Source organism: Cyprinus carpio, chromosome A16 (assembly GCF_018340385.1).
Source record: "Cyprinus carpio isolate SPL01 chromosome A16, ASM1834038v1, whole genome shotgun sequence".
NCBI lineage: Eukaryota > Metazoa > Chordata > Actinopteri > Cypriniformes > Cyprinidae > Cyprinus > Cyprinus carpio.
Genome location: NC_056587.1, coordinates 22,824,833 through 22,850,484, shown reverse-complemented (window position 1 = coordinate 22,850,484; position 25,652 = coordinate 22,824,833). Strand labels below are relative to the sequence as shown.

Sequence of the window (25,652 nt, the reverse complement as noted above, 5' to 3'; positions counted from 1 at the left end):
TCTTGATAAGAGACTTAATGAATTCTGCGCATAAGAAGGCAATGCTAATAAGCAGCGTCTGGATTCATCACCCAACATAAATTACTGCCAAACAGTCTGTAATTGCAGCCCAAAATGTGTGAAAATGAGCCGCTCTGTAATGAAACTCCTCCTGATCGCTGCAGACGCTGGAGATATTGAATCATGCTGATCATAGTGTGCACTGATGGATGAGTAGACGAGTCAAAGTGTGTGATTTCATACAGATGCTGTTTCAAACATGCTGCCTACTGCCTTCATAGGCTGCTAACCTTTAAGTCAACATCTAAATAACCTAGAATAGATCATACACCTTAAGTGTGTGCTTTTAAGTGCCCTACATTGGCAGCATCTTGGTGTTCTACTTCACTACTGGTTCCATCAATCAATACTGATGTTTCCATGTCAAGCTAATAACTCTCAAATACAAATATATCTATATATATATATATATATATATATATATATATATATATATATATATATATATATATATATATATATATATATATATATATATATATATATATTATATATTACTGATCATATATTAAATATATAACAATGTATATAATATCTATATATATATTCAACTTACCTGATCATTTAAAATAAACAAATATAATATCATAAAATATACATGTTAATATATCATGATAGTTGTTTTTATTATATACATTTTTGTATATTTTTATATAAGTTAAAGTTTCTTGATAATTGAATTTTCTTTAATTAAACACTGCATATTAACATACAAATATGCAGCTAACATGATATTTTAACATGCAGAAAAATATATAGGTAATAATATCATGAAAATATGCAACTATTATTATGCACACACATATTCAAATTTCATAATATTTTATATGTATAAAACAGAAATAATATAATAAATATACTACTATTAAAATATATAAAAATATACAAATATATTATCATAAAAACAACTATCATGATCTTTAACATGCATATTTAATTATATTATTTTTGTATTTTTTTATGTATGTTCGATTATCGTGATGGTTGTATATTTTTATATGTATTTTTACAGTATGTTAATATATCATGTAGTTGTTTATTTTAAATGATATTTTTATGTGTTAATTTACAGGGTTCATGGAAAATATACAACTATGATGTTTTTGTGTATTTTTATCATGAGCTGCACATGTAATCACTGCGGTAGCATATATATTTGTTTAATAAAATCACAGAATTGGGTGATTTGACAATCTTTCTGTCATGTGACTCTGGGACAGCGAGTGATGTATAATTCACTCAGATTGACATGTGACCCCCTCTGGAGACCCGCGGAGCTCCTGAGCGCTTTTGAAGCAGCGCAGACCTCACTCAACGACGACCCGGCTCGCACCCGCTGCGTTGCCATGACGACCGGCTCGGTCCTCCCTCCTCCTCCTCGATTGCCTTCATCATCTGTGACCTCTCTGACCTCTCACCGCACCGGTTTTCTCCCATCAATTAGTCGCGCAGATGCGGCTGCGCTGCTGTTACTCTAGAGTTGAGTGTAATGATGATTAGAGGCTCTGTCGCGCGTGAACCGCCCCACGCGGGGTAAATGATAGCCTCTCGCGCGTCCGGCCTAACAGCCTCTCACTCTCTCTGTCGTTCCTCTCTTTGTTTAGCGCAGGATTATTGACGGCAAATTACACCGCCGCTATTCCCGTCCCGTCAGAGCGCTTTAAACACCCCGAACACAGGAAGTCAAGCCTGTTTAAGTCAAACGTGTTAATTAAACTGAGATCTGCGTTGACATTTAGGCCACACGTTTTTATCAGTTCTTGCTTTCCCCGAGAATAGAACCCATGATCTCGCTGTTGCTAGAGTCGGAATATGAGTTAACCGAACTTAGATTATAGGATGTTAATGTTTGTTGTAAGTGTTTGTTGACAGAGAGATGTTTTAAGAGTTAGTTTGGGTTGTTTGTTAGAAAATTTGTTTTTGTTTGTTTTATATAGACGCAAATATCATGAAAGTTCTATATTTTTATGATATTTTAACACATATGACATATATGTATATATGTATACACACACACACACACGTAATATCATAAAAATATAGAACTATCAATATGTTTTACTTAATATAATATCATGATAGTTGTATATTTTTCATGATATTTGTGTATTTTATATATTAAAACATCATGATTTTTTATATATTAGTAATTTAATAAAATGAAATATATATTAAATATGTTGGTATAAATTGTTAATTTGTATATTTTTGAATATTTAAACTCATATAGTTGTCTTATATTTCATATATATTTTATATGTTAAAGTATTGTGATGGATGTATATTTTTCATATTATATTTATACAGATATACAAAAATAATATCAGAAATAGTTACAAATATTTGATATTTAACATAAGTTGTAAATTTTTTATATTTAACATACAGATATACAAATATAATATTTTTCTATATTTTTATGTGTTAATATTTCTTGATAGTTGTGTATATTATGATTTTTTTGTATATTTTTCTGATATTATATATGTATTTGTATATTTATATATTTTCATCTTTTTAATTTTTATCATAATAGTTGTTTATTTTATGATAATATTTTTAGATATGTTAATATATATTATGATATAATATGTTATAAAAGATAATGCCTACTGAATGCTGTTTTTGTGTGAGTATATTCTAAATAATCTAAATAGACACAAAAACGTGGACTGGATCAAACTAAACTGGGCTGTAGAGAAATGAATGGCATTGACAGACCATTACATTCAATTTTTGAATGCTTTGAATTTTTGCACAGTGATATCTGAATGAATGCAGAGTGATGTGTTTTTTCAAACTTCTTCCCCGTCTGATGATGGTGTGTGTGTTTGGTGCAGGTCTGGCCCGTGCGAAGTCGGTCCCCAGCCACACGTACTCTAACGAGGTGGTGACGCTCTGGTATCGTCCTCCAGACGTGCTTCTGGGATCCACAGACTACTCCACCTGTCTGGACATGTGGTGAGTCTCCATCATCTCTGCATCCATCAGACCCCAAACCACATCCTCTGCTCCCACACTGCAACTCGACATCATACTGTGTAGTGCACTTAAAAGATCACATCCGTGCAACTCACAGCTGCACTACAAAAAAAAAAAAAAAACAGTTTTTTTGCAATTCAAATGTCTAAACATCCTTAAAATAAAACCTGAAAAAGGAAATGACATGTGGGATGAGAAAATGTTTTTATAAATGTAGATTTTTAATGTGATTTAAAGAAGTCTCTTCTGCTCATCAAGTCTTCATTTATTTGATCAGAAATACAGCAAAAACAGTACTATTGTTAAATATTATTGCAATTTAAAATACTGGTTTTCTATGTTAATATCTGTTAAAGTGTAATTTATTTCTGTGATGTGCAGCTGTATTTTCAGCATCATTACTCCAGTCTTCAGTGTCACATGATCTTCAGAAATCATTCTAATATGCTGATTTATTATCAGTGCTGCTTAATATTGTTTTTTTCGAGATTCTTTAATGAATAATAAGTTAAAACGAACAGCATTCATTAAAATAGAAATCTTTTCTAATGTCTTAACTGTCACTTGTTATCAATTTAACACATCCTTGCTGAATAAGAGTACTAATTTCTTTCAGAAATAGAAAGAAAAATATTCTGCTGACCCCCAAATGTTTAACGGTATATTGTTACAAAAGATTTCTATTTTGAGTAAATGCTGCTCTTTTTTTAACTGAAAATACTGAAAAAAGTATCACAGCTTCCAAAACAATATTAAGCAGCAAAAACTGTTTCCAGTATTGATAATAAATCATCATATTAGAATGATTTCTGAAGATCATGTGACACTGAAGACTGGAGTAATGATGCAGAAAATACAGCTGCGCATCACAGAAATAAATTATATTTTAAAGTATATTAAAATAGAACACTGTTATTTTAAATTGCAATACCATTTCACAATATTACTGTTTTTTCTGTATTTTTGCTCAAATAAATGCAGGCTTAAAAAAAAAATAAAAATTATTACTGATCCCAAACTTTTGAATGGCAGTATGTATATTTATTTATTTATTTATTTCATTTTTATTAAAATATCTAAACAGTCTTTAAACAAAACCTGAGAAACAAAGAAACAAAATAACACAAGATGGTTTTCAGAAAAATTGTAAATAATTTAATGAGGTCGATGCACTATAACAGTGGGATGAGGATTTTATTTATTTATTCATAAAAATCCTTTAAATTAAAACTGAGAAAAAAAATGACACAATATTATATTCAGATAAATAAAAAAAATTAGAAACTTTAAAAAGTTTATTTTTCTAAAATCCCTGACAATTTTTCTTTTTAAAAGAATAAACGTCACAAAATTCAGCCAGCTCTTTCCATACCTTGTGCCCTTTTGAGGACGTGGGTCTTTTTAGCTTGATAGGGTCTCTCTTCTTCTTCTTCTTCTTCTTCTTCTTCTTCTTCTCTTTGGGTCTTTCATCTGTTTAGTTTTTCTGTCGTGAGCATCTCTCTCATTCTCTTAGTGTGAATCGATGCTGAGCGCAGTGGAGCGTTGCAGTGTTTTCTTCTCTTGAGTGACAGTTTCACAGACGCTGCTCAAATCAGCAGTCATTAGAATCACAGCCAGACTCTGTGTGTGTGTGTGTGTGTGTGTGTCTCCATCCGGTCCAGCAGACCTTCACACTCGTGCTCTTGTGTCTTTGCGAGCGGATGAGCAGAATGTCACTCAAATGTCACAAAAATGCCACGTAATCTCAGTTTGGACACGTCAGATTGAAGCGAAACTGGAAACTAATAGCCTCATGGTTATTGAGTATAAATTATATCCTGAAATATAAATTATATTTTGAAGGGGGAGAAAAAATCCTAAGTAAGGGTGAAATTATGTGCTTTTACAATTTCAGTCTAGTGCTACCGAGAGCATGATAATGCTGATGTAATGAAACTTACAATGGTTATGCATATGGATAAAATCTGTCATATGTCAACATTTGCATAAGGAATTAAAATCATAAATCATATTCATATTCAGATTCAAGGCCAGAATCAACTTTAAATTAAACCTCAGCGTCCTGCATCCACTCGCCGTAACAAACAGATTAAATGTAAATCTGATTGATTAAATTCATATTCATATCATATATTTGATATAACTGTGATATTGGACGCTAGACTGTCATTAAGTATTTTGCATGCAAATGGAAAGACGGCTTCCATTTGTTAACAATCGTTAACTAGATAACTAACAATGAAAAATACTTATAAACCATTTATTAATCTTAACGCTAATTTCAACATTAACTAATGTATTATTAAAATTCAAAGCTGTATTTGTTAATGGACTTGATCTAACATGAACTAGCAATAAACAGTTGTATTTAACAGTAACAAAGATTAATAAATATTATAACAAATGTATTATTCATTTTTAGTTAGTGTTAGTTAATGCATTAACATGCTTATTGTAAAGTGTTACCTACAAGACACTTTTAACTGATAGATATGACCATACTTCCCCAGTTAATCATTCCTACTCTGAAATGTTAGGTTTAAATATGCAAATTAGGCTATTTAATTAAATATGCACTAATTTGCATACATTTCCAGAAGATAAATCTGAACATGGTTCAAAATTCTTTTTATCACCCCATAAATCAGAAAATACTGTCAGCAGATGGAAAACAAACACATTTTCTCCATGTTTTTAGGAGTAAATGTTGTTTAAGTCTGTGTGAATGAAATATGAATAAACTTCAGAATATATGAAACTGTAAAGTTTGGTGTTTGTAAGAGAAACTCTTTAACAATATGGATTGAGATTGAAATCTACAGACGCAAATAGATAAAGTGTAATAAATACACTGATAAGTATTTATTTTTGGATGTTTTTTTTCCACTAGTCTGAAAGACGATTATGGAAGCAAAATGTTACTTCATAAATAAAAAAAAAAGAAAAATAAAAAAAAGCCAGAAACCCCAAAAAACTACAATTTAAGGATAAAATATATAAATATATAAACAAAAAAAAAAAATTTTAGATATTTTTAGTAATAAAATCCCTCAGTAAAAACCTTCAGAATTAAAACTTTAAATTCTGGTCTATGTAAGTGCTGGTGAAGTGGAGAAATAAGCTCATTTTGAGAAAACAGCCTTTAAATATTTGTGTCCCTGGAGCACAAAAGCAGTCTTAAGTCTCTGGGGTATATTTGTAGCAATAGCCAAAAATACATTGTATGGGTCAAAATTATTGATTTTTCTTTTATGCCAAAAATCATTAGGATATTAACTAAAGGTCATGTTCCATGAAGATATTTAGTAAATTTCCTACTGTAAATATAACAAAACTTAATTTTTGATTAGTAATATGCATTGCTAAGAACTTCATTTGGACAACTTTAAAGATGATTTTTGCTCCCTCAGATTCCAGATTTTCAAATAGTTGTATCTCAGACAAATATTGTCCTCCTAACAAACCATACATCAATGGAAAGATTATTTATTCAGTTTTCAGATGATGCATAAATCTCAATTTCGAAAAATTGACACTTAAGACTGGTTTTGTGCTCCAGGGTCACAGATGTATTGTAATTGAAATCTACAGACACAAATAGATAAAGTGCAATAAAATAAACTCTTAAATGTGTATTTTGGATGTTTTCTTTACACTAGACTGTAAAAATACAAATTATGGAAGCAAAATATTTTTTGGTGTTTTCTTTACACTAGTCTGACATATTATGAAAGCAAAATAGTAGGATTCCTTCTGTGGCTTACGATTCAAAAGTTATAAACATGAGTAAAATTTTGGATAAGTGGTGGCGCTAGAGAGTTTTCGTTAGAGACTTCAAATTTGCTATGGTTAATGTTGAGACTGTCCTCTATCAGTGTGCCAAATTTCACGACTTTCCCGCAAGCGCTTCTATGGGCTGCCATAGACGCAATAACGAAAGAAACGGAAGAAGTATAATAATGTTTATACACTAGACTGATATGAGACATGTTATGGTAGAGCACAAACCAAGTGCATTAAAAATTTTGGTTTTGCCAGTAATGTCTTGCAGCAAAAAAAGATCTGGAGTAACTGGCCGATATCTGGGTTCTGGCCATCTAAAGAGAAATGTCCTGAGAAATGAGGCGTGACGAGGCCAGCATCGCTTTCAGGAGAGAGAGGGAAGAGGAGCAGGTCTGGTCCGGAGGACACGTTTCCACACGGCTGCATGTGCGGGAGGTTTTCCCAGTAACACATCAGTCAGGATGAGGATTAGCACGCGCTCGTCTCTCTGCCCCGCTGTAAGCTGACATCTTATCAGCCGCCTGCAGTCAGATCCAGCCACAAACTCACATCCACATTTACGGAGACAGAAGGACTGATTCTGGAGAGGCTGGTTGTGTTTTTACTGCTTTATGTGTTTGTGTGGCTCTCGCACATTTGCTGTCAGAAGGACACAGCCGTGCGCACTGGACTGGAAATGATTGCGTGCTGACAAACGGAGGCCAACAGACGCTGAAACACATTATTATAGGATTATTATTATGGAAGCCCGTTTCCGCCACTATATAAAAAATAAATCAAGGTAATTGCGACTTTTTATCTCACAATTCTCTTTTTTTTTCTCAGAATTGCGAGATATAAACTCGTACTTTATTCACAATTCTGACTTTATAACTCGCAATTAGAATTGCAAGATATGAACTCGCAATTAAAAAGTTGCAATTACCTTGATTTATTTTTTATTCAGTGGCGGAAACAGGCTTCAATATATATTATAGTTATTTCTTCTAGTTGTCAAGGCAACATTTTCATGTCATTTAATTTTTCAATATTTGACATACTAAAGTAACTCAAACATGAACTGAAATAAAGATGCATTAAAACTATATAGACATACAGTATATATATATATATGTATATAAAAAACTACTACTAATGGCAAAAACAGCAAAATTACTAATATATACATATATATAAATCATTATTCAGAATATCAAAAAAAAATTTAATAGACTATCATACAAATGACAGTGATATCTACACATTCACACATATACATGCTATTTAAAGCTCAGCATATTGTTTTATTCTACACCAATCTAGGATAAAATAATATAGTTATTTTTCTATATTTTTCCCATAATATAACTTTAATCATCTCTCAGTGAGCAGGATGACTGAAGGCTGATATAATGCTGCTTTATCATATGATACTATATAAATGAATGATATACTGTAGTAGCATGCGATATGCATGCTAATTTTTTCTAAAAATTCTCTCAAATATTGCAAAACAGTCTTTTGAAAATCAGATGTTGTATTGGTCAAGTAGAAACAGTGATGATAATTAATAACACAGCCCTCCTCTTTTGCCTAATGTGACCTAATTTGATAATGCTGAGCTCATCATGAAGTGTTTAAACGAAGTGTTTATGGCGTGAAGTTGTTTGTGTGTGTTTATGTTTTAATTGTAATATTAAAAAAGCAGTCATGTGACAAAAGTTTCAATTTTAATGAGAAACAGAAGCATGCATAATATATTATTTAACTTACAATCTACAAAAGGGTGAGAAAATATGTTCAAATACTCTATTTAATGTAAAAGATTTTACATGAACACACATTTATTAATAAATAAGCATATTTCACAAAATCTGTGAATTTCTGATTCTGTTTGGATGCAGTAAAAGCTGGAAACCGTTGGCTCATGTTTGCATTTTCTTCTGTCAGTGGTTCATAATTCTAACCATGAAATATTTAGAAATAAAATAAACTCATGCATGTGAAAATAGAGTGAGAACTGATCAGGTAGTTGTTATCTGGCTCAGATTCAGACAGGAATCGTGTGTTTTTCTGCTGATTAAGAGAAAATACACGACTTTTTCATCACACAAATGGTTGTAAAAAGCAAAAATGCTGCAAACTCATCATATTTTGTGAGAAAGTGTGATGTGTTTGCAGTCATGGATAAAAATAAATAAATAAGCATGAAACCAAAATGTAAAAACGTTTTTAAGTTTAAAAATAAAAGCAAAGTTTTCAGAATAGCAAACGATGGTCACAGATCGAAACATAATAAGCGTAAATCAAAATAACACATTTAAAAAATAAATGCATGAATCAAACTTTAAACACATTTAAAATCCTATTGCACAAAACTGAAATATTACTGCAAAATTATCCACCTTTCACACAAAATCATGTCACTGCTGTAGAGTTTTTAATGAAGTCGTTGAAAAATCCCCGTTATCAACCTACAGACTGCTTCTCAATACCAAGTACACAAACGTTATGATATAAAATATCATTTACTGATCAATAGTAGCCATTATAAACTTTGTATATAATATATATTATTAAAGTTGTAAGATATATTTTGGATATCTTATATGTTTAATTTGAGTAAATGTTTTTAGTGCAAGCAAGTCATTAGATTGTGATATAATTACTTTGTAATTAGTTACATGAAATGCTTACAATTTATAAAAAATTCGAAAGCAGGCCCTTGAAAGACTTGTGCAGGCCAAAAGACAATTTCATTTTCAGCATGGACCTGTAACTTGTGTTCCGAAAAGTTTAAGTTGTGTCAATAAATGTTTTTTTTTTTTTCTACGTGAAGCAAATGTTAGTGTTTTAATTATTTTGTCAGAGTGCGTCATAATGCTTCATTGGCATGACAAGAAATTTTCTTCAGACCCCCTAAAAGGATTACATTCATAAACACATCATCTTTCCCACTTCTTGAGAGTTTGCAGGAGTGAACGTAAAAATTAGAAATTTTGCTCTGGAAACTAGTTGAAACAAAATAAGTTTACATATTTTATATTTGATTACAAGTAACTTTCTTAATGATTTTTAGTACTAGTTAACTATAATAACCCTGTCTTAAGTAAATATTTAAGCTCAAATGGGTCCGGCTGCCAAAAGATTTGGGAATCCCTGATGTGAAGGCTTGTTTAATCACACTGAAGCTTGCATGCAGTTACAGTTACACAGCAATCAAGCTCGTTCCTGCATATCATCTGCTCATCTGAGCGTTACAAGCTGTTTTGATTCTGATATTCATGCACAAATCACCATTTCACTTCCTGAAGGCTAGAGAGTCAGTGTTGTTTGTTTGTGTTTCAGGGGTGTCGGATGCATCTTCGTGGAAATGATCCAGGGAGTGGCGGCATTCCCGGGCATGAAGGACATTCAGGATCAGCTGGAGAGGATATTTCTGGTAAGTGTCTCTGCTCTGCTTTCCTCTGCGTTTAATGCCTCGGGTGCTAGATGAAGAGAAATTCTCCATGAATACAAAGATATGGAGTGATAGATGAATGTACACAACGCCGTGAGGTCATGCATATTACACATCATGTACATCCCAGTAATCATTTCTCCTGTCATTTCCCATAATGTCCGCTCTGATAATTGAAGCAGAGCGTAATGGATTCATATTCACCTCCGAGTCAGGTAAATAATTCATACAGACAATTACTGAGATGAATAGAGCGGGGCGGCCCGGGGTTCATGGGTGAAACGGATGCCCTCGGGCCGTGAGGGTCAGAGGGAATGACAGAACCAGGGAAACCGGCTTATCGATCGACCCACAGAGAAATTCAGCAGCCGTCTGCTTATGAGAGTGCACACAAAGAACATCAGAGTCTCTTTGACGTACTGCGGGTTTACCTGTTTGAGGACTAGTTAACTTGAGATCGAATTCTGTCTTTATTTAACTCACCCTCATGTCATTTCCTAACCTCCATGCTGTTGTTTTTAGAAATGGAACAGAATAAGAGAATGTTTGGGAATGAGTGGCTCTTAGGTGTCAGTTACATTTTTGAATCTGCTGCAGGTTCCATTTTTGAATTTAAATGTAGCAGTGTGGATGTTTTTAAATGTTTGAAAATAGAATCTGGTTACATAATGACAAAATGCTGTATTTAAACTCTAAATTAAAACACATCTTTCTTTTTAACGTGGATTTCACTGTTCATGATGAGGATTGTTTTGCCACAATTATCACAATTTGTGTTTTTTTTTTGTTTATAGTTTTATTTTTATACGTTGCATTTTGTCATTTTTTTAAATTAATTTTTAATGAATTTTTATTTTCAGTTTTAGCTGTATTTATTTTAATCCATCAAGTTCAACTAAATTAAAATAAGAAATGTTGCCTTGGCAACTAAATTATAAAGGTTTTTAATATTTTAATTTATTTCATTATATTTCATTTGTTTAGTTTTATTTCAAGTAACGATTTTTTTAATGATTTTAATTTTAGTTTAAGTTTTAGTTAAGTATAATAGCGTGATTTAATCATCAGGAAGAAACTTTCTGGAGAAAATCACTGTATTATTGTGTTTTTTAGAGAAAAAACCCCCCACTGAATTAAAACAGAGATTCAGAGTATATACACAGTGTAACAATGCTTTAATTTGTTGCTTCACAGTGGGTTGGTTATTTTTGCATTATGTTTATGAAGAATTAAGGTGCCATTTATGTTGACTTTTTTGCATGCTAAACAACTCTTTTGAGAGTACATCTGTGAATCTGAACCCAAACTACAGCAGAAGTTGAGTTCTGTGTCCTTGAATGAAGGACGTCTTTGTTCAAAAAGGCTGATTGTTTGATTTTTGGCCCGTCAGGAAACCCCCCCCCCCCATCTAATTAGGCTTTGGCTGGTGCTTGTTGTTTGTGTTTCCTCTTTGTCAGGTGGGCTCTTGATGAATCCGGAGGAGCGCAGGGCGTCTGGCAGCTCGTAGCTGTTCTCTGACACTGATATTTTCATTCCTGTCTTGTTTTCCCATTCCTCCTTCCTGAGTGACCTGCGGCTGTCAGTCTGGCCAGCATCATATCTAACCCTTCTTTCAGAGATTAGCCTTCATTACTGCTTTCCAAAGGCCAGACTGCTTTGTGCTGCGAGGAAAAGAGAGACCAGTGCTTCTGACCTTCTCCTTGACATTCTGCTTCCAGAGAGAGAGATGCTGCTGTTTAAGAGTCACACGCTTGTGTTTGTGCGTTGCATTTCACCTTTATTTGGCTGTTTTCAGCTGGAGATAAACTCATTACGTCAAGGTTAATATCCACTTTACGCTTGTGATGCATTTCGAATCCCATCATGCACAGCTGCCACACATGAAAGAGGCCAAATGAGAGAGAAATGTGTTTGTGTTGCTCATTATTGTGGCTGGAATCACTCAGGAGACTTTTGATTATGTTGATATGGGTTTAAGGATGAAGAACTTGTCAGTTGTTTCATGTATGAGCTTCGTCTCATATGTTTTGTCTTAGAGTTTAGTGCTATGAAAAAAATGTTTGGAGATTTTCTGAAGCTTTAGAGGAGACAAATGTGAAACGAGTCTTTTCTTATGCAAAACATCTTGTTCTTTGTGTTGTTCTTTGTGGTGTATATCATAGGACAATTTTAGTTATGTTGATACGAGTTTAAAGGAATAGTTCACACAAAAATGTACATTTTCTGAAAATGTATGCACCCTCAGGCTATCCAAGATTAGGATGAGTTTGTTTCTTTATAAGAGGTGGAGAAATGTAGCATTGCATCACTTCTTCTGCAGTGAATGGGTGCCGTCAGAATGAGAGTCCAAACAGCTGATAAAAACATCACAAAAATCCACAAGTAATCCACAAGTAATCAGTTAACATCTGGAGAAGACAAAAGCTGAAACAAATCCAGCATTAAGATGTTTTTAACTCAAATACATAGAGTCTATAATCCATAATAACACTTCCTCCAGTGAAAAAGTGTTCTGGTGTGAATCAGGAGAGAAATCTGCACAGATCAAGCAGCGTTTAAACAGCTCTAAACAAATATGTGTCTGGATTTTGATGCGAGAGACAACAGGAGATGCACTTTTTCACTGGAGGAAGTGTTATTATGGATTGTTTTATTCTAGGTTTGTATTTTATTCGTGGTGCTTTTTTATTTGATTCTTCATTTTTCGCATGTGTATGAGACCGGGCTGCAGGTAGTTGCTCTGTAAGTGTGTGTGATGTATTAAAGAAGGCAGGCTGGACCGGTGTGTTTAACTAGCTGTCAGACAGCCGGAGATTACCTGTGTTCCTCTGCAGCGTATGAATATGGACAGGTCTATCTGCAGCAAACACATACCACCATCACGCGTGAACGGCTCTCACACGCACTGACGTTATAGAGAGCGCTTTGACATCAGAATTGAACTGTCTGCTCTTATTACAGGCACATGGAACACACACACAAACACACACACAACTCTGTATAGCTATCTTTGTGAGGACACAATGCCATCTCTAGCTCCTCACCCTAAACCTACCCTTTACCCAATTATAACCTGACCCATAAAACCAGGTCTTGACCCTCAAACAGGCCTTTAAAGGGGTCTCAGAAAGTGAGGACCGGCCAAAATTTCCTCACTTTACAAGATCGGCCCTCACAAAGATAGCTGTACCAGTGCACATGCACACACACACACACACACACACACACACACACACAAAATTTCATAAACACACACACACACACAGCTAAAGTAGGTACTTGTGTAATTACATGTGTTTTTGAATTGGTTTGTGTCTTGAGGGATATTCAGCTGTTGTTATTATTAGTTGTGATCAAAATAGACATTGATTAGAATTTTTGGATCATTTTAAATGATTGCTCATCTAATCCTCATTAAATAAGTCAAGTGTATTAATGATGACAGACACAGGAGAGAACCTTTAATTTATTAACGAACAACTCTCAGATCATTTCATAGTTCATTTGAGGTTCATTTCAATTCAGATTAGTAATTAGTCTCTCCATTTCAAATGATTTGACCCTTTCAAGATGATTTCCGCAGTGTTTGAGAACATAATAGACTGGCGTTATTGCATTGGCATGATAATCAGCTAGTAAATATTGCTAAGGATACACTTTTTCTTTACATATGACGTCTCACATGTATTTCACATGTCCAACAGCGACACCAGTGCATAAAGCCGAGAAAATGGTTTTATTTACCTCCTTTCAGCTCATTTTGCTCTCATGGGTCTCAGTTAGGAGCTTTATTCACTGGTGTCCTCCATCAGTCCTTTCTTCATGAGCATTTGAAGCGTTTTAGGGTTGGTGCATGTGTTTTCAGCCCTACAGAGTTGAGTTGAGTTGAGTTGAGTTGGCCTGGCTTGACCTCTCATAACATTGCATCCAGACGCTCCTGAGATTTGATCTGTGAAAGTGAATCCGCTCTGCTCTGGCGGGTTAATTACTGCGTGTGGGTGGTCGTTGTTTTAGCCGCTCGAGGGCATGCAGTGACCGCTAGTGAAAGGACAACTTCACTGCCGTTGACATTCAGGAGTGATTGACAGCCACTCGTTTGCCTGCCGCTTTCATCCGAAGAAACTCACAGTAAACTGGATTTGACAAAGATTGTCAACTCTGAATATCTTTTAAAGATTTAAACTGTTTCAGTCACTCAACTGTATTGTTTTCTGAATTCAATCTGTGAAATGATTGGTGGTTATTACTTTTGGGCAGACAGAAATTCTGGTTATAAAGTTAAAAAATTTCTGGAATTCATTTTTTTGGCCTGTTCAAACCAATCATTATAAATTTTTATCGTTGTCATTATAGACGTTGGTTTGAACAGGCCTTGCCCAGAAAACCATAAAGTTTTAATAAACGCTTTAATGAAGCGGTTTACACCATAACTATAACGATAATAACAGGAGATGGTTGGAATCCCTTTTAAAGCATTTTTTCCAGCTGATGGGCAATAATAACTTTGACAGCCGATCAGAATTCACCCAAAGTGGTAGAAGACAAAACTTACTTTTATTCAACTTGCAGCACACTTAGCGTGGAGGCTATAGTTATTGTTGTAGTTATCTTTATGGTTATTGGCCATAGCACTCTAAAAAATTATTATACCACAACTTAAATAAATGCACGCTTGCAAATTCTTTTAAGTTGCAAACAATTGCACGCTTGCAAATTCTTTTAAGTTGCAAACAATATTTGACATAATCATGTTGATCATTACGGTAGCTTAATATTGTGTTTATTGTATACTTACATTTCTGCATTAATTGTATTTCTTTAAAAATTAAGTTGTAGTAACTTAAAAGAAATTTTCTTGTTAACTTTGGAAATTGGTTAGTGGGTTTATTAGTTCCCAGCATGCTTTGCATAGGACCGGATGAGGAGAATGCATGAGGTTTTTTTTAATGAAAGGAAAGACCTGTTAGTGTTTAATGCTGTGATGTTTAACATTTGAAGAAGTTTCTGTGATGTTGGAGGTTTTGTGGTAACCATTGTGCTGAAGAGTAGAGACACTACACTGGTGTAGGTATTGTTATGTGCGTAGGCTGTTGATCTGCACTGAAGGGTAGAGTGTTGAAGTTCATCAGCAGCTGTGAGATGTTGACTGGCTCAGGTGTGTGCTGGTCTCCTGACGGCTGTGGTTCTTCTTCTCTCAGCTCCCCGCTGATCTGCAAAACACTCGTTTGCCACTCGCTCCCGCAGCCCTGATCTCTCTCCACCCGCTCAGCTCGCACTTCAAAGCGTCCCGTCCCTTCCCTCCACCCTCCATCCATAATACATGTGCCATCCCTCACGGGCTCCGTACAGTAACCCCCTCCGCTCCGGGCGGCTGAGCCACATCTGCACCTCCTTCTGTTTCTGAGAGCTTCACGACAGCACGTCCACTACAGTCTCCCAGAACACCTGAGACCTGCTGGAGCCGTTATAGAGGTTCATATAAATATATCAGTTAATATGTACACACACACACACACACACACACACACACACACACACACACACACACACACACACACACACACACAAAGACAGACAGACACACACACACATACACACACACACACTCACACACACACACACACACACACACACACACACACACACACAGACACACACACACACACACACACACACTCACACACTCACTCTCACACACACAAAGAGACAGACAGACACACACAAAGACACACACACACACACACACACACACACACACACACTCACACTCACACTCACTCACACACAAAGAGACAGACACACACAAAGACACACACACACACACACACACACACACACACACACACACTCACACTCACTCACACACACACACAGACACACACAAAGACACACACAGACACACACAGACACACACACACACAAACACACACACAGACACACACAAAGACACACACAGACACACACACAAACACACACAGAAACACTCACTCACACACACACACAAAGAGACAGACACACACAAAGACACACACACACACACACACACTCACACTCACACACACACACACACACACACACACACACACACACACACACACACACACACACACACACGCATGCACACACAGACACACAGACACACACACACACACACAAACACACACACACACACTTCTATTACATATTTATATTTTTACAATAAATTAAAATTACATCTAAACTCACATTTAATTATATATTAGTATATTTTCCAGTATCGCTGGAATTGAACCAGATTGGGCCTTAAAAATGAAGATACCAAAAGAAAAGTTTAAGACCTAAAAACTAAAAGGGCATTAAGATATCTTTAATATTTCTTACAGGCATGCAAATTTAATAAAATAACATAAAATAAAAAAAAAAAACTCAGAAAGTGCTTTTTCCTATTTTTGGACTGTTACCATTGTCATATAATGCAACAAAGATTGCTGAAGTCACCAGATTTTATTAAAAGACCTTCCAATCTCTGTGTAAAAATAACGTGTAATAATAAATGCCCACTTTCTAAAATTATTTTACCCCACTATAATGTGGCTCCAAATCTCAGGTGAAAATTGTCATTTTGATCCTCCTCTACAAAATAGTGGATTATTCTGTAAATATTAATCTATGACACTTCATATTTTGGCTTTCATCACTATTTATGTTTGTTTTTCTTTAGAAAAAATTAACAAAATCAAAAAATAAGCCGGGGAAGTTTCTGAAATTCGGTTGATTTGACACAGAATGACTGAATTATGCTGCCATTCAAGCATCAGCTTATAATTTATGGCAGGCGTCAGAACCTCGGCTTGTCTTTAGCATCTCATTTGCATGAAGTTCAGCTTTGAAGGCCCTTTGTGTTTATCTGTCCTGTCCTCTAAACTGACACACACACACACACACACCTGCGCAGCCGAGTCCAGGTATCTCTGACAGCCCATCAGTCGCTTGTCTCACACCTCATTGGTCCATCAGCTCATGCAAAACGCGAGAAATGAACCAGTTTTCCCACAGATCTGAGCGTTTCGTGTGTCAGAGGAAGAGCTGGGTATATCCTGATATCAGATTTTTACAACTGTTGTGCAAAAGGACACAAGATCTTCCTGTAGAATCTGTTATGTTCAACATTAACCTGTATAATCTTTGCAGCTCTAAGCTAAATGACTGCTTCACGTCTTCCATTGTTCAACAAACAGTCCTTTGGTAACATTTGAAGCCTTTACGTATAATGCATTATAAAGCTATCCATAATGCACTTTGTAGTCCATTATATATTTTCATACGTGATTATAGCCAGTTAAATGCATTATAACATTTGAACAATGTTATAATGCATTTCAAGGTGTAACAATGAATAGATTAGTGATATAACTGTGGTTACAATTATTCATGAGATCATACAGTGCATTATAATGTGTATTGCAGGGCATAAAATATATGCATTAAAATGGTTGCATTATGAAGGCTTCAAGTAAACGGATAAACATTTTGACATTTTCTAGATTAGAAATGATCTCGCATGTTGTCTGGTCTTTAAGCGTTATTAAGAAATAAGATGTCACTATATCAAACAAACACACTGCAGTTTCATATAGTGCTGCTAGTTTTAGTTAACTGTAGGGAATTTATTTATTTAATAATTTTTTGCAATTAAAGACAAGCCTTTAGGAAATTCAGCATTGCATTTTTTTCTCTTTGATGCTGTTTTTCTCCTGTCAGGGATCATGATAAATGATGTGACTTCTGTCAGATCACGTCAAACCCTCCCTCTGACCTTTAAGATTGTTTCATGCCACAAATATTCTACACTACTGTTGGAATAAAGTGCACAAATGAATCATTTACAGTAAGAAAGATAGTAAATAGAGTGAGTTTTTGAGTAAACCACTTAGTCTGGTTGCTAGTGTCTTCAAGGGTGTCTCTGTGTCATTGCTTTGTTCCTTTAAGGTCTCCCAAACCGATCTGATCCGGACTGAACCGGTCTGGTTCCTGTGGTCATGTGAAGGTGACCTGCTCTCAGAGATTCATGCGCTGGATGTTTGATGTCCAGGGCTCGATCTTTCCCCCCGATGTGTGTTCAATCTAGAAGACAAATTTCACTCCAGATTGCTTTTGCTCCTGAGTGGAGGTTGTTTTAAAGGGTCCTGCTCTCTGAGAGCGTGATAGACAGACAGAGAGAGAGAGAGAGAGAGAGAGAGAGAGACCGTATTCTGTTATTCCAGCGCTGAAGCCGCTCGTTCTGGAGATCCTGTGGGATTTCAGAGCTCGACTCGGTTTCTTAGAGAGATTTCTCATCACAGAGGTACAGGACTGTGAAAGTGGACTGATGGCAGAGACGCAGGGCATTTCTCATGTCTCTGTTTCTGAAGGAGGTCAGAGAAAACTCAGATACAGAGCAGATCAACAGAACTGAACAGTATAGTAACTCAAACATATATATATATATCATATATATCTATATCAACCCTCTACGCACACCTTGACAGTATAATTGCCATTGGCTAGTACATGTTTTTAGTTTATTTGCCAGACTGATATACTATTTTACACACACACACACACACACACACACACACACACACACACACACACACACACACACACACACACACACACACACACACACACACACACATACAATGCATATTTGTCATTTTAACTGAACTCAGGACTGGTGGTGAAGGTATTTTTGGTCAGGGTTTCTGTAAAAAAAAAAAAAAATTAGTAGTAATAGATAATAGTAATTATTATTAAAAGATAATGCTACTACTAATTCTACTACTATACTAACAATATACAGTGCACTGAGGATTGAGAGGTTCATGAATATTAATCACGTTGTCAGCATTTACTCAAACTGATTTACTGAAATCAAAACAGGGACGTAATAGAAGAGCACCAGCCAATGAGATTGCCTTTGTGCATTAGCCCCGCCCACCACTGGAGAAACTGGCAGTAACTTATAGTTGTTCTTAAAAGCTGAATGAACTCTTTTTTGACAGGAAAATACAACTAAGAATATAGTTTACATGTAGTGTAACTATAACTTTAACTGTCATTTTGCATTATTGACACAATGTTTTCCTAATTAATGTTGTTCAGTTGCTTTGACGCAATCTTTTTTGTTTAAAGCGCTATATAAATAAAGATGACTTGACTTGACTAGTGGGTCGAATTTGCTAAATATGTGCACTATATTGCATATTCATATTTTTACTTAACCTGTTGTCTACATGATAAGAAAGAATGCAAGGAGTTAAAGATAAGATTCAGCACCTATATGATTGGATTTTGCTAATGAAGAAAAACAGACTGGATGTGTGACGTATGACAACATTTTTATGATGCATTGAGGAGGAGCCCAAACTACACTGATGCTGACAGTTATGATCCGTGAATAATGAATAAAACATGTTTATTCTGTGGCAGTTAAAAAAATAATTTGGAGCCAATTTTGGTTTCTTATAGGAGTCAGTGGTTCCTTAATTTATTTATTTATTTATATTTTTTTTGAAACTCTGAGGAATATTCCTGTTGTGTGACAGACCACAGATGATTCATAGATAGATTTTTGTGTTTTCTTTTATTTTTTTTTTTTGTTTTTTTTTGTTTTTATTAACTTTATATAAAACATCAGACATCTATGATATGACCTCATTGTGCGTGTGTGTGTGTGTGTGTGTGTGTGTGTGTGTGTGTGATTCATGGGTCATCACGGTTCACGTATGATAGATGCTGCTGTTATTTGTTTGGTTGGTTGTTTTCTTTTAAACTAACCCACAGCTATTGTGTTGTTTTGCATTCTGTGCAAATTGAATTATTACTCATGAATATTCTAAAACAGCACAAACCTAATTAATTTACTGCTAGAATAATTGACTTGTGGCCAGCTTATATTCAGCATATAATTATTTTATTATTTATTTATTTTTACCTCATATAAAAGTTCTGACAGAGCTTGATTCACGCTTCATCAATCTGAACATAATTCAACACTGCCCCCTGCTGGACAGACTGTGAGCTCACTTTAATAGTGCTGTTTACTGTGTAACAGTGTGAAGTCAGTCATCACTACTAGTGCTTCTAGTGACACTAAACGTTGAGTCTGTATCGTCCTGCAGCGCTTGAATGATTGTTACTGTACTCTGTGATCAGACGCACACTGAAAGAAGGACGTAAATCAAATCTTCAGAAGCACACACACATGCACACGTACACACACAATTTACAAATTTTAACCACTGATCTATAATAGAATAATAGATGATATTAGTTACAATCTGTAACCTAAAAATAAAAACAAATTTCACAGTTAATAATTAAATAAATGACAACAAAAACAGCGACTCGTGACACAAGAACACACAACACTGGAAAGGGCCGGAGCTCCATAAGGTGAATAATGAAAATGATTTATTGACTGTGATCATATGAATTGAAAGGTAATAATTATGATAGTAATAATAGAAATGACTGATGTGACACTACATTAAAAACAAAATCATCACAAGCAGAGGTTGAGAAAAGCACAGAAACACATAGTCACTCAGCAGGACTCACACACACACACACACACACACACACACACACTGATCTTACTGTCTATATGAGGATTTATTAAGTTCAGCTGCAGTATTAATGTCATGAAGAGAAAAGAAGAGACTTTATAACATCTCACTGTTACTGATTTATCATGCAGCTCAAAGCATTATGGGTAGAATCTCATCAACACAGTTTTACTGATGATCCAGATCCAAACCCAAACCCAGGATAGAGCGGCTGAGTGAATGTGGTCTGGACTGTGTGGATGAGGCTCATTGTGTCAGAGACGCTGTAGAAGGACAGAGTTCCTGCACTGTGATCCACAAACACTCCTATTCTCCTGATGATGGACTCTACAGGGAGAGCAGTGTGTATGTTATTGTGTATGAATGAGTAACTGGAGGGAGTGCAGATCAAACTCCAGGACTGATCATTACATCCAAACACACACTCAACATCTCCCTTCCTGCTGATGCTCTTATATGACACTGATATAGACACACCAATATCTCCACTCCACTCCAGCTCCCAGTAACAGCGTCCACACACACTCTCTCTACATAACACCTGACACACACAATCAAATCTGTCTGGATGATCAGGATACGACTGGACTGTGCCAGTGTAAGTAATGACTCTGTTGCTCTCAGACAGACGGAGGTGTTTATTCACTGTGTTCAGATCCAGAGTGAGCTGATGGGAATCTGATGGAGATAAAACACATCAGAATCAGGAATTATGAATCTGTTTGATCTTTTCATGTAGCTGAACTCTTCATGTTCAGTGTATCATCAGTGTCTCAGTACAGATGAACAGATATCTGTGCATATCATCATTTACATCATCAGTTACATCATCTGGTTTTCTTACTGACTTACATTGTAGGAAGTCGTTCCTGGTTCTGGGAACAATGTTGGTGAGTGTGACTGTGGAAATCAACAGACATGAAGAATCAGTGTGATTCTCATGATCCTGCATCCATTCCTAACACATTTCTAATATGATGTTCTCCATGATATGAGATGATGATGGACTGGTTTCTGAGAGCAGATGAATCTCCAGGACTTTACCTCTGTCTGAGATCTTCTTGAGCTCCTCTTTGCAGAAATCCTCCAGTTTGTCTTTCAGCTGATGGACAGATTCTCTCAGACCATCAGAAGAGAAGAGAGAGCTGAAGAGATCATCATTTACGTCTGTAGATTCAGGAGGTGCTGAGAGAGACTGGAAACTCTACAGAAAACAGAAATCAAAACTCATCAGCTCCACACTTCACTCAATAACCTGCAGGAACATCAGATTTGTGTGGCTCTTGTTGACTCGACTGATCTTTAGTAACTCACCTCAATCCAGCACTTTCACAGCATCAGCTTCATTCTCCTCATATTCATTCTCACATTAGAGCTACAGATTCTAGAATTTGACACTTAAAATAAACTATACGTGATTTCCAAATGATCCCAATCATTCATTGACGATCTACACGTCTTTATGTTTCCCTGTTTAGCACAAGGAATGAAATTAATGTTTCTAAACTAGAGGTTCTAGATCTGTGTTACCTGCAGGAACTGGATGTGATCCTGTGTGTGTGAAAGCTGTTCCAGCTCAGCGTCTCTCCTCCTCAGATCATTGATCTCCTGCTCCAGTCGCTCCAGTCGTTCTTCAGCTCGACTCACTGCAGTCTTTTCCTGATCTCTGATCAGTCGTGTCAGCTCAGAGCGGCTTCTCTCAATGTAGCGGATGAGCTCAGTAAAGATCCTCTCGCTGTCCTCCATTGCTGTCTGTGCAGAGCGCTGTTAGGACACACAGTGATTCAGCTTCAGTGAGTCTGAACTGAGATGGAGACAAACTTCTCTTCTTCTCCATACTCACCTTATGAGACTCCACAGTCTCTCTCAGCTGCTGAAGATCTTTCTCTCTCTGCTGGATTCTCTGCTGGAGCGTCTTCTGCGTCTCCTTCAGCTGCTTCTGCAGGACAAACAGATGATAGTGAATCTCACAGAAAACTACTGGCACTAAATCATCATGAGAACAGATGAATCCAGTAAACGTGAAGCTGTTTAAAGGTCACTTATCTGAACAGATAAAAAATGGCTGCAGGTTCAAACTCCAGAAGTAATGACCATGTACAATCATCGTACAAGAATTATTATGAAACATAAGGAGTGCTGAGCAATATTTCATCAGTGTCTAGTTTTAAATACCTGTTTCTCTGTCCTCTGTGCTGTGGCTGATACAGTGTCATGGTTTTTATGTTCATCCATCGTACACAGCACACATATACACTTCTGATCAGTGCGACAGAAAACCTCGAGGAGCTTCTCATGTTTCTGGCAGATCATCTCCTGCAGTCGTCCAGTGGCTTCAGTCAAATTGTGACTCTTTCCTCTAAACAAACTCTCATGTTGTTCGAGGTGATTCTGACAGTAAGAGTTCAGACACATCAGACAGGACTTGATGGCTTTATATTTTCTTCCAGTACAGGCATCACACTGCACATCTCCAGCTCCAGCGTCACAGTCAGCAGTAAGATTGGTCTTCTTCAGTTTCTCCACCACTTCAGCCAGCATGGTGTTTCTAGCTAAAGCAGGTCTTGGACTGAAGGTCTGTCTGCACTGAGGGCAGCTGTAGACTCCCATCTGATCCTCCTGATCCCAGCAGTCTGTAATACAGATCTTACAGTAACTGTGTCCACATTGGATGGTCACTGGATCCTTCAGGAGATCCAGACACACTGGACACATGAACTCATCCTGAAAAACTCTGGCTCCTGCCATTTTACTGCTTGAATACAGAGACACAAACACGCAACAGCTCAACTACACTTCAGTTTCTCTTTCCCCGAACTCATGTGATTCCTGTTTCCTGGTTCTGTGTTTGAGTCACGTGTGTAAAACAGGTTTGTCTGCGAGTCTGTAAAGCAGGTTCCTGATCCTGGATAGTAGTGTTAATTTTGTCAGCTATTTTTCATTTAGTCTTAGTCTTAGTCCTGTGTTAAATGTAACTTTTAGTTTTTATCATATTTAGTCAACTTGTCCTGTTTTAGTTTTAGTCAAGTCAACTTAATGTCTGAGAATTTTAGTCTAGTTTTATTCAGTGGAAACGTACACATTTTTGTCATATTTACTGTATAATCGTTAAAATGATGAAAACATATTATTTTGCTCAATTTTAATTGCAATGATTGTTGTCACTTGGGAAATTTCTTTCTACATTTCATCAGAAGTTTCTCTTTCACCAATAAGCACAAATCAGTAGAATATCGACTCGTATGCATGGTTTATTTTACCTCATCTAATGTTAGTGTACAGATTTGTAACAGGATATCAATTAGAGGCTAAATTAACCCCAAAGACTTCAGATATACACTAGCACTATATACGTTATGAAAACTGGTGTAACAAAAACCTAGTAATTGCAGTAATTCCAAATTGCTATAATGATTCTCTTTTAAAACAACGGCAAAAAGACTTACTGCTTCACAGAGGTTACGAAAGTAACGTTACAATCAGCAACCACTATCGCAAACCATACAGTCGAGATCCATGACAGAACACAGACTGGCTGAATGACTCTTTCATTTAAGCAGAATTCCTCAAATGGAGATCGCTGAACTCCAGCTTACTTGTACAGTACTGTATGTCGGTGTTTTGAGATCACGACACACCACCCAGAGAGAGCTGTTGTGAATGGTTGCCAGATTGCATAAAGCAAAAAGCTGAGCAGAGGAACATACATATCCATTTAACAGAAAAGGTCTGATTGGGGGATCTGAGCTCTTGAAATCTGGCAACTGCAAACATGGACACTCGCATAATAGAGTCTTGTACAGCAGTCTGAAATGTTTTGGCTCCACTTTTTTCAACAAAAATAAAAAGGTTTTGGTAAAGTTTTTGTTCTTTTAACAAATTCGTCAACAGTATTGCATGTTCAATTAGTCTTAGTTATCGTTTAATGACCTTATTATCATCTTGTCATCGTCTCGTTTTCGTCAGGGGAAAATACCTCGTTGACGAACATTTTTCGTCATAGTTTTCGTTAGCGAAATTAACACTACTGGAGAGTTTAGTTTTGATACACCTGGCAGTTAATGCAAAGACCTTGACTAGTTGAATCAGGTCTGTTTAATACAGATCAAACTAAACTCTGTGGGAAAGTGACTCTTCTGGACTAGGAATGGGGAACCATAATAATGAAATGTCTGCTAGATGTCAGTTTCAGACAAACACTCAAAGAATACAAGTTACAGAGAAGCAGAACAACAGTCTTAAAAACTACAGTAAAGCTTCATCCTAATTACTACACTTTGAACTGCAGGACTGAAAACTCTTTAGTTTTGCTTTTACTTCTTGATTGAAATGTTTGATGTTTTTTTTTTTATTTTTTATGTCAGCTTCAGTCTTCACACACACAAACACACACACAGATATGCTCACATTCACACACACTCTCTCCGTTTTCAATTTCAGTATTAGGTGCTTTATTGGCATGACAAACATTTGTACATTTGTGTTGTCAAAGCATTGCAGTGTTGCTGCATACAATCAAAACAGTACAAAAATGAGAGTAATGCAAAACAATATGAAAGAAAGAAAAGAAAAAAACTAATTGAAATGCAAAAATATATAATGGTGGCATTAAAGAACAGAATAAATTCACAAGTAATAATACAATATGAAAGAGCATTAATGAATAGTTCTGGAGACAGACTAAATTTGGTTCACTCACTGTCCCTCATACTGTGACCGGCGGACATATACTGTGCTGCTAGATCGCAGCAGTCTGCACATTCTCCTGGTAAGATGGGTAGTTTCTCATAGTTTGAATG

General features: G+C 35.9%; 2 protein-coding genes across 2 annotated transcripts in view; one reads left to right on the top strand and one right to left on the bottom strand.

The window, feature by feature from the left end:
• The window catches only part of LOC109074372 (cyclin-dependent kinase 14-like), a 190,540-nt gene that overhangs the window by 76,644 nt on the left and 88,244 nt on the right, over window positions 1-25,652 (top strand). The window contains 2 exon segments of the mRNA XM_042773286.1: window positions 2,901-3,021; window positions 10,153-10,246. Of these exon segments, the coding sequence (XP_042629220.1) occupies window positions 2,901-3,021; window positions 10,153-10,246 (215 nt within the window).
• On the bottom strand, window positions 20,677-23,816 carry LOC122148057 (tripartite motif-containing protein 16-like). The gene is made up of 6 exons (XM_042773287.1): window positions 23,029-23,816; window positions 22,697-22,792; window positions 22,384-22,617; window positions 21,898-22,057; window positions 21,706-21,753; window positions 20,677-21,531 (listed from the first exon to the last, which is right to left on the bottom strand). The coding sequence occupies exons 1-6, from the start codon at window positions 23,599-23,601 to the stop codon at window positions 21,011-21,013; spliced, it is 1,632 nt and encodes a 543-aa protein (XP_042629221.1). The 5' UTR covers window positions 23,602-23,816; the 3' UTR covers window positions 20,677-21,010.

Excerpts from the sequence above, each read along its gene's own strand:
- LOC122148057 (XM_042773287.1), bottom strand. The coding sequence starts at position 23,601 with ATGGCAGGAGCCAGAGTTTTTCAGGATGAGTTCATGTGTCCAGTGTGT. Across the intron at positions 22,618-22,696 it reads AGACTGTGGAGTCTCATAAG|CGCTCTGCACAGACAGCAAT; the intron begins GTGAGTATGGAG and ends GTGTCCTAACAG. Across the intron at positions 21,754-21,897 it reads CAAGAAGATCTCAGACAGAG|TCACACTCACCAACATTGTT; the intron begins GTAAAGTCCTGG and ends TGATTTCCACAG.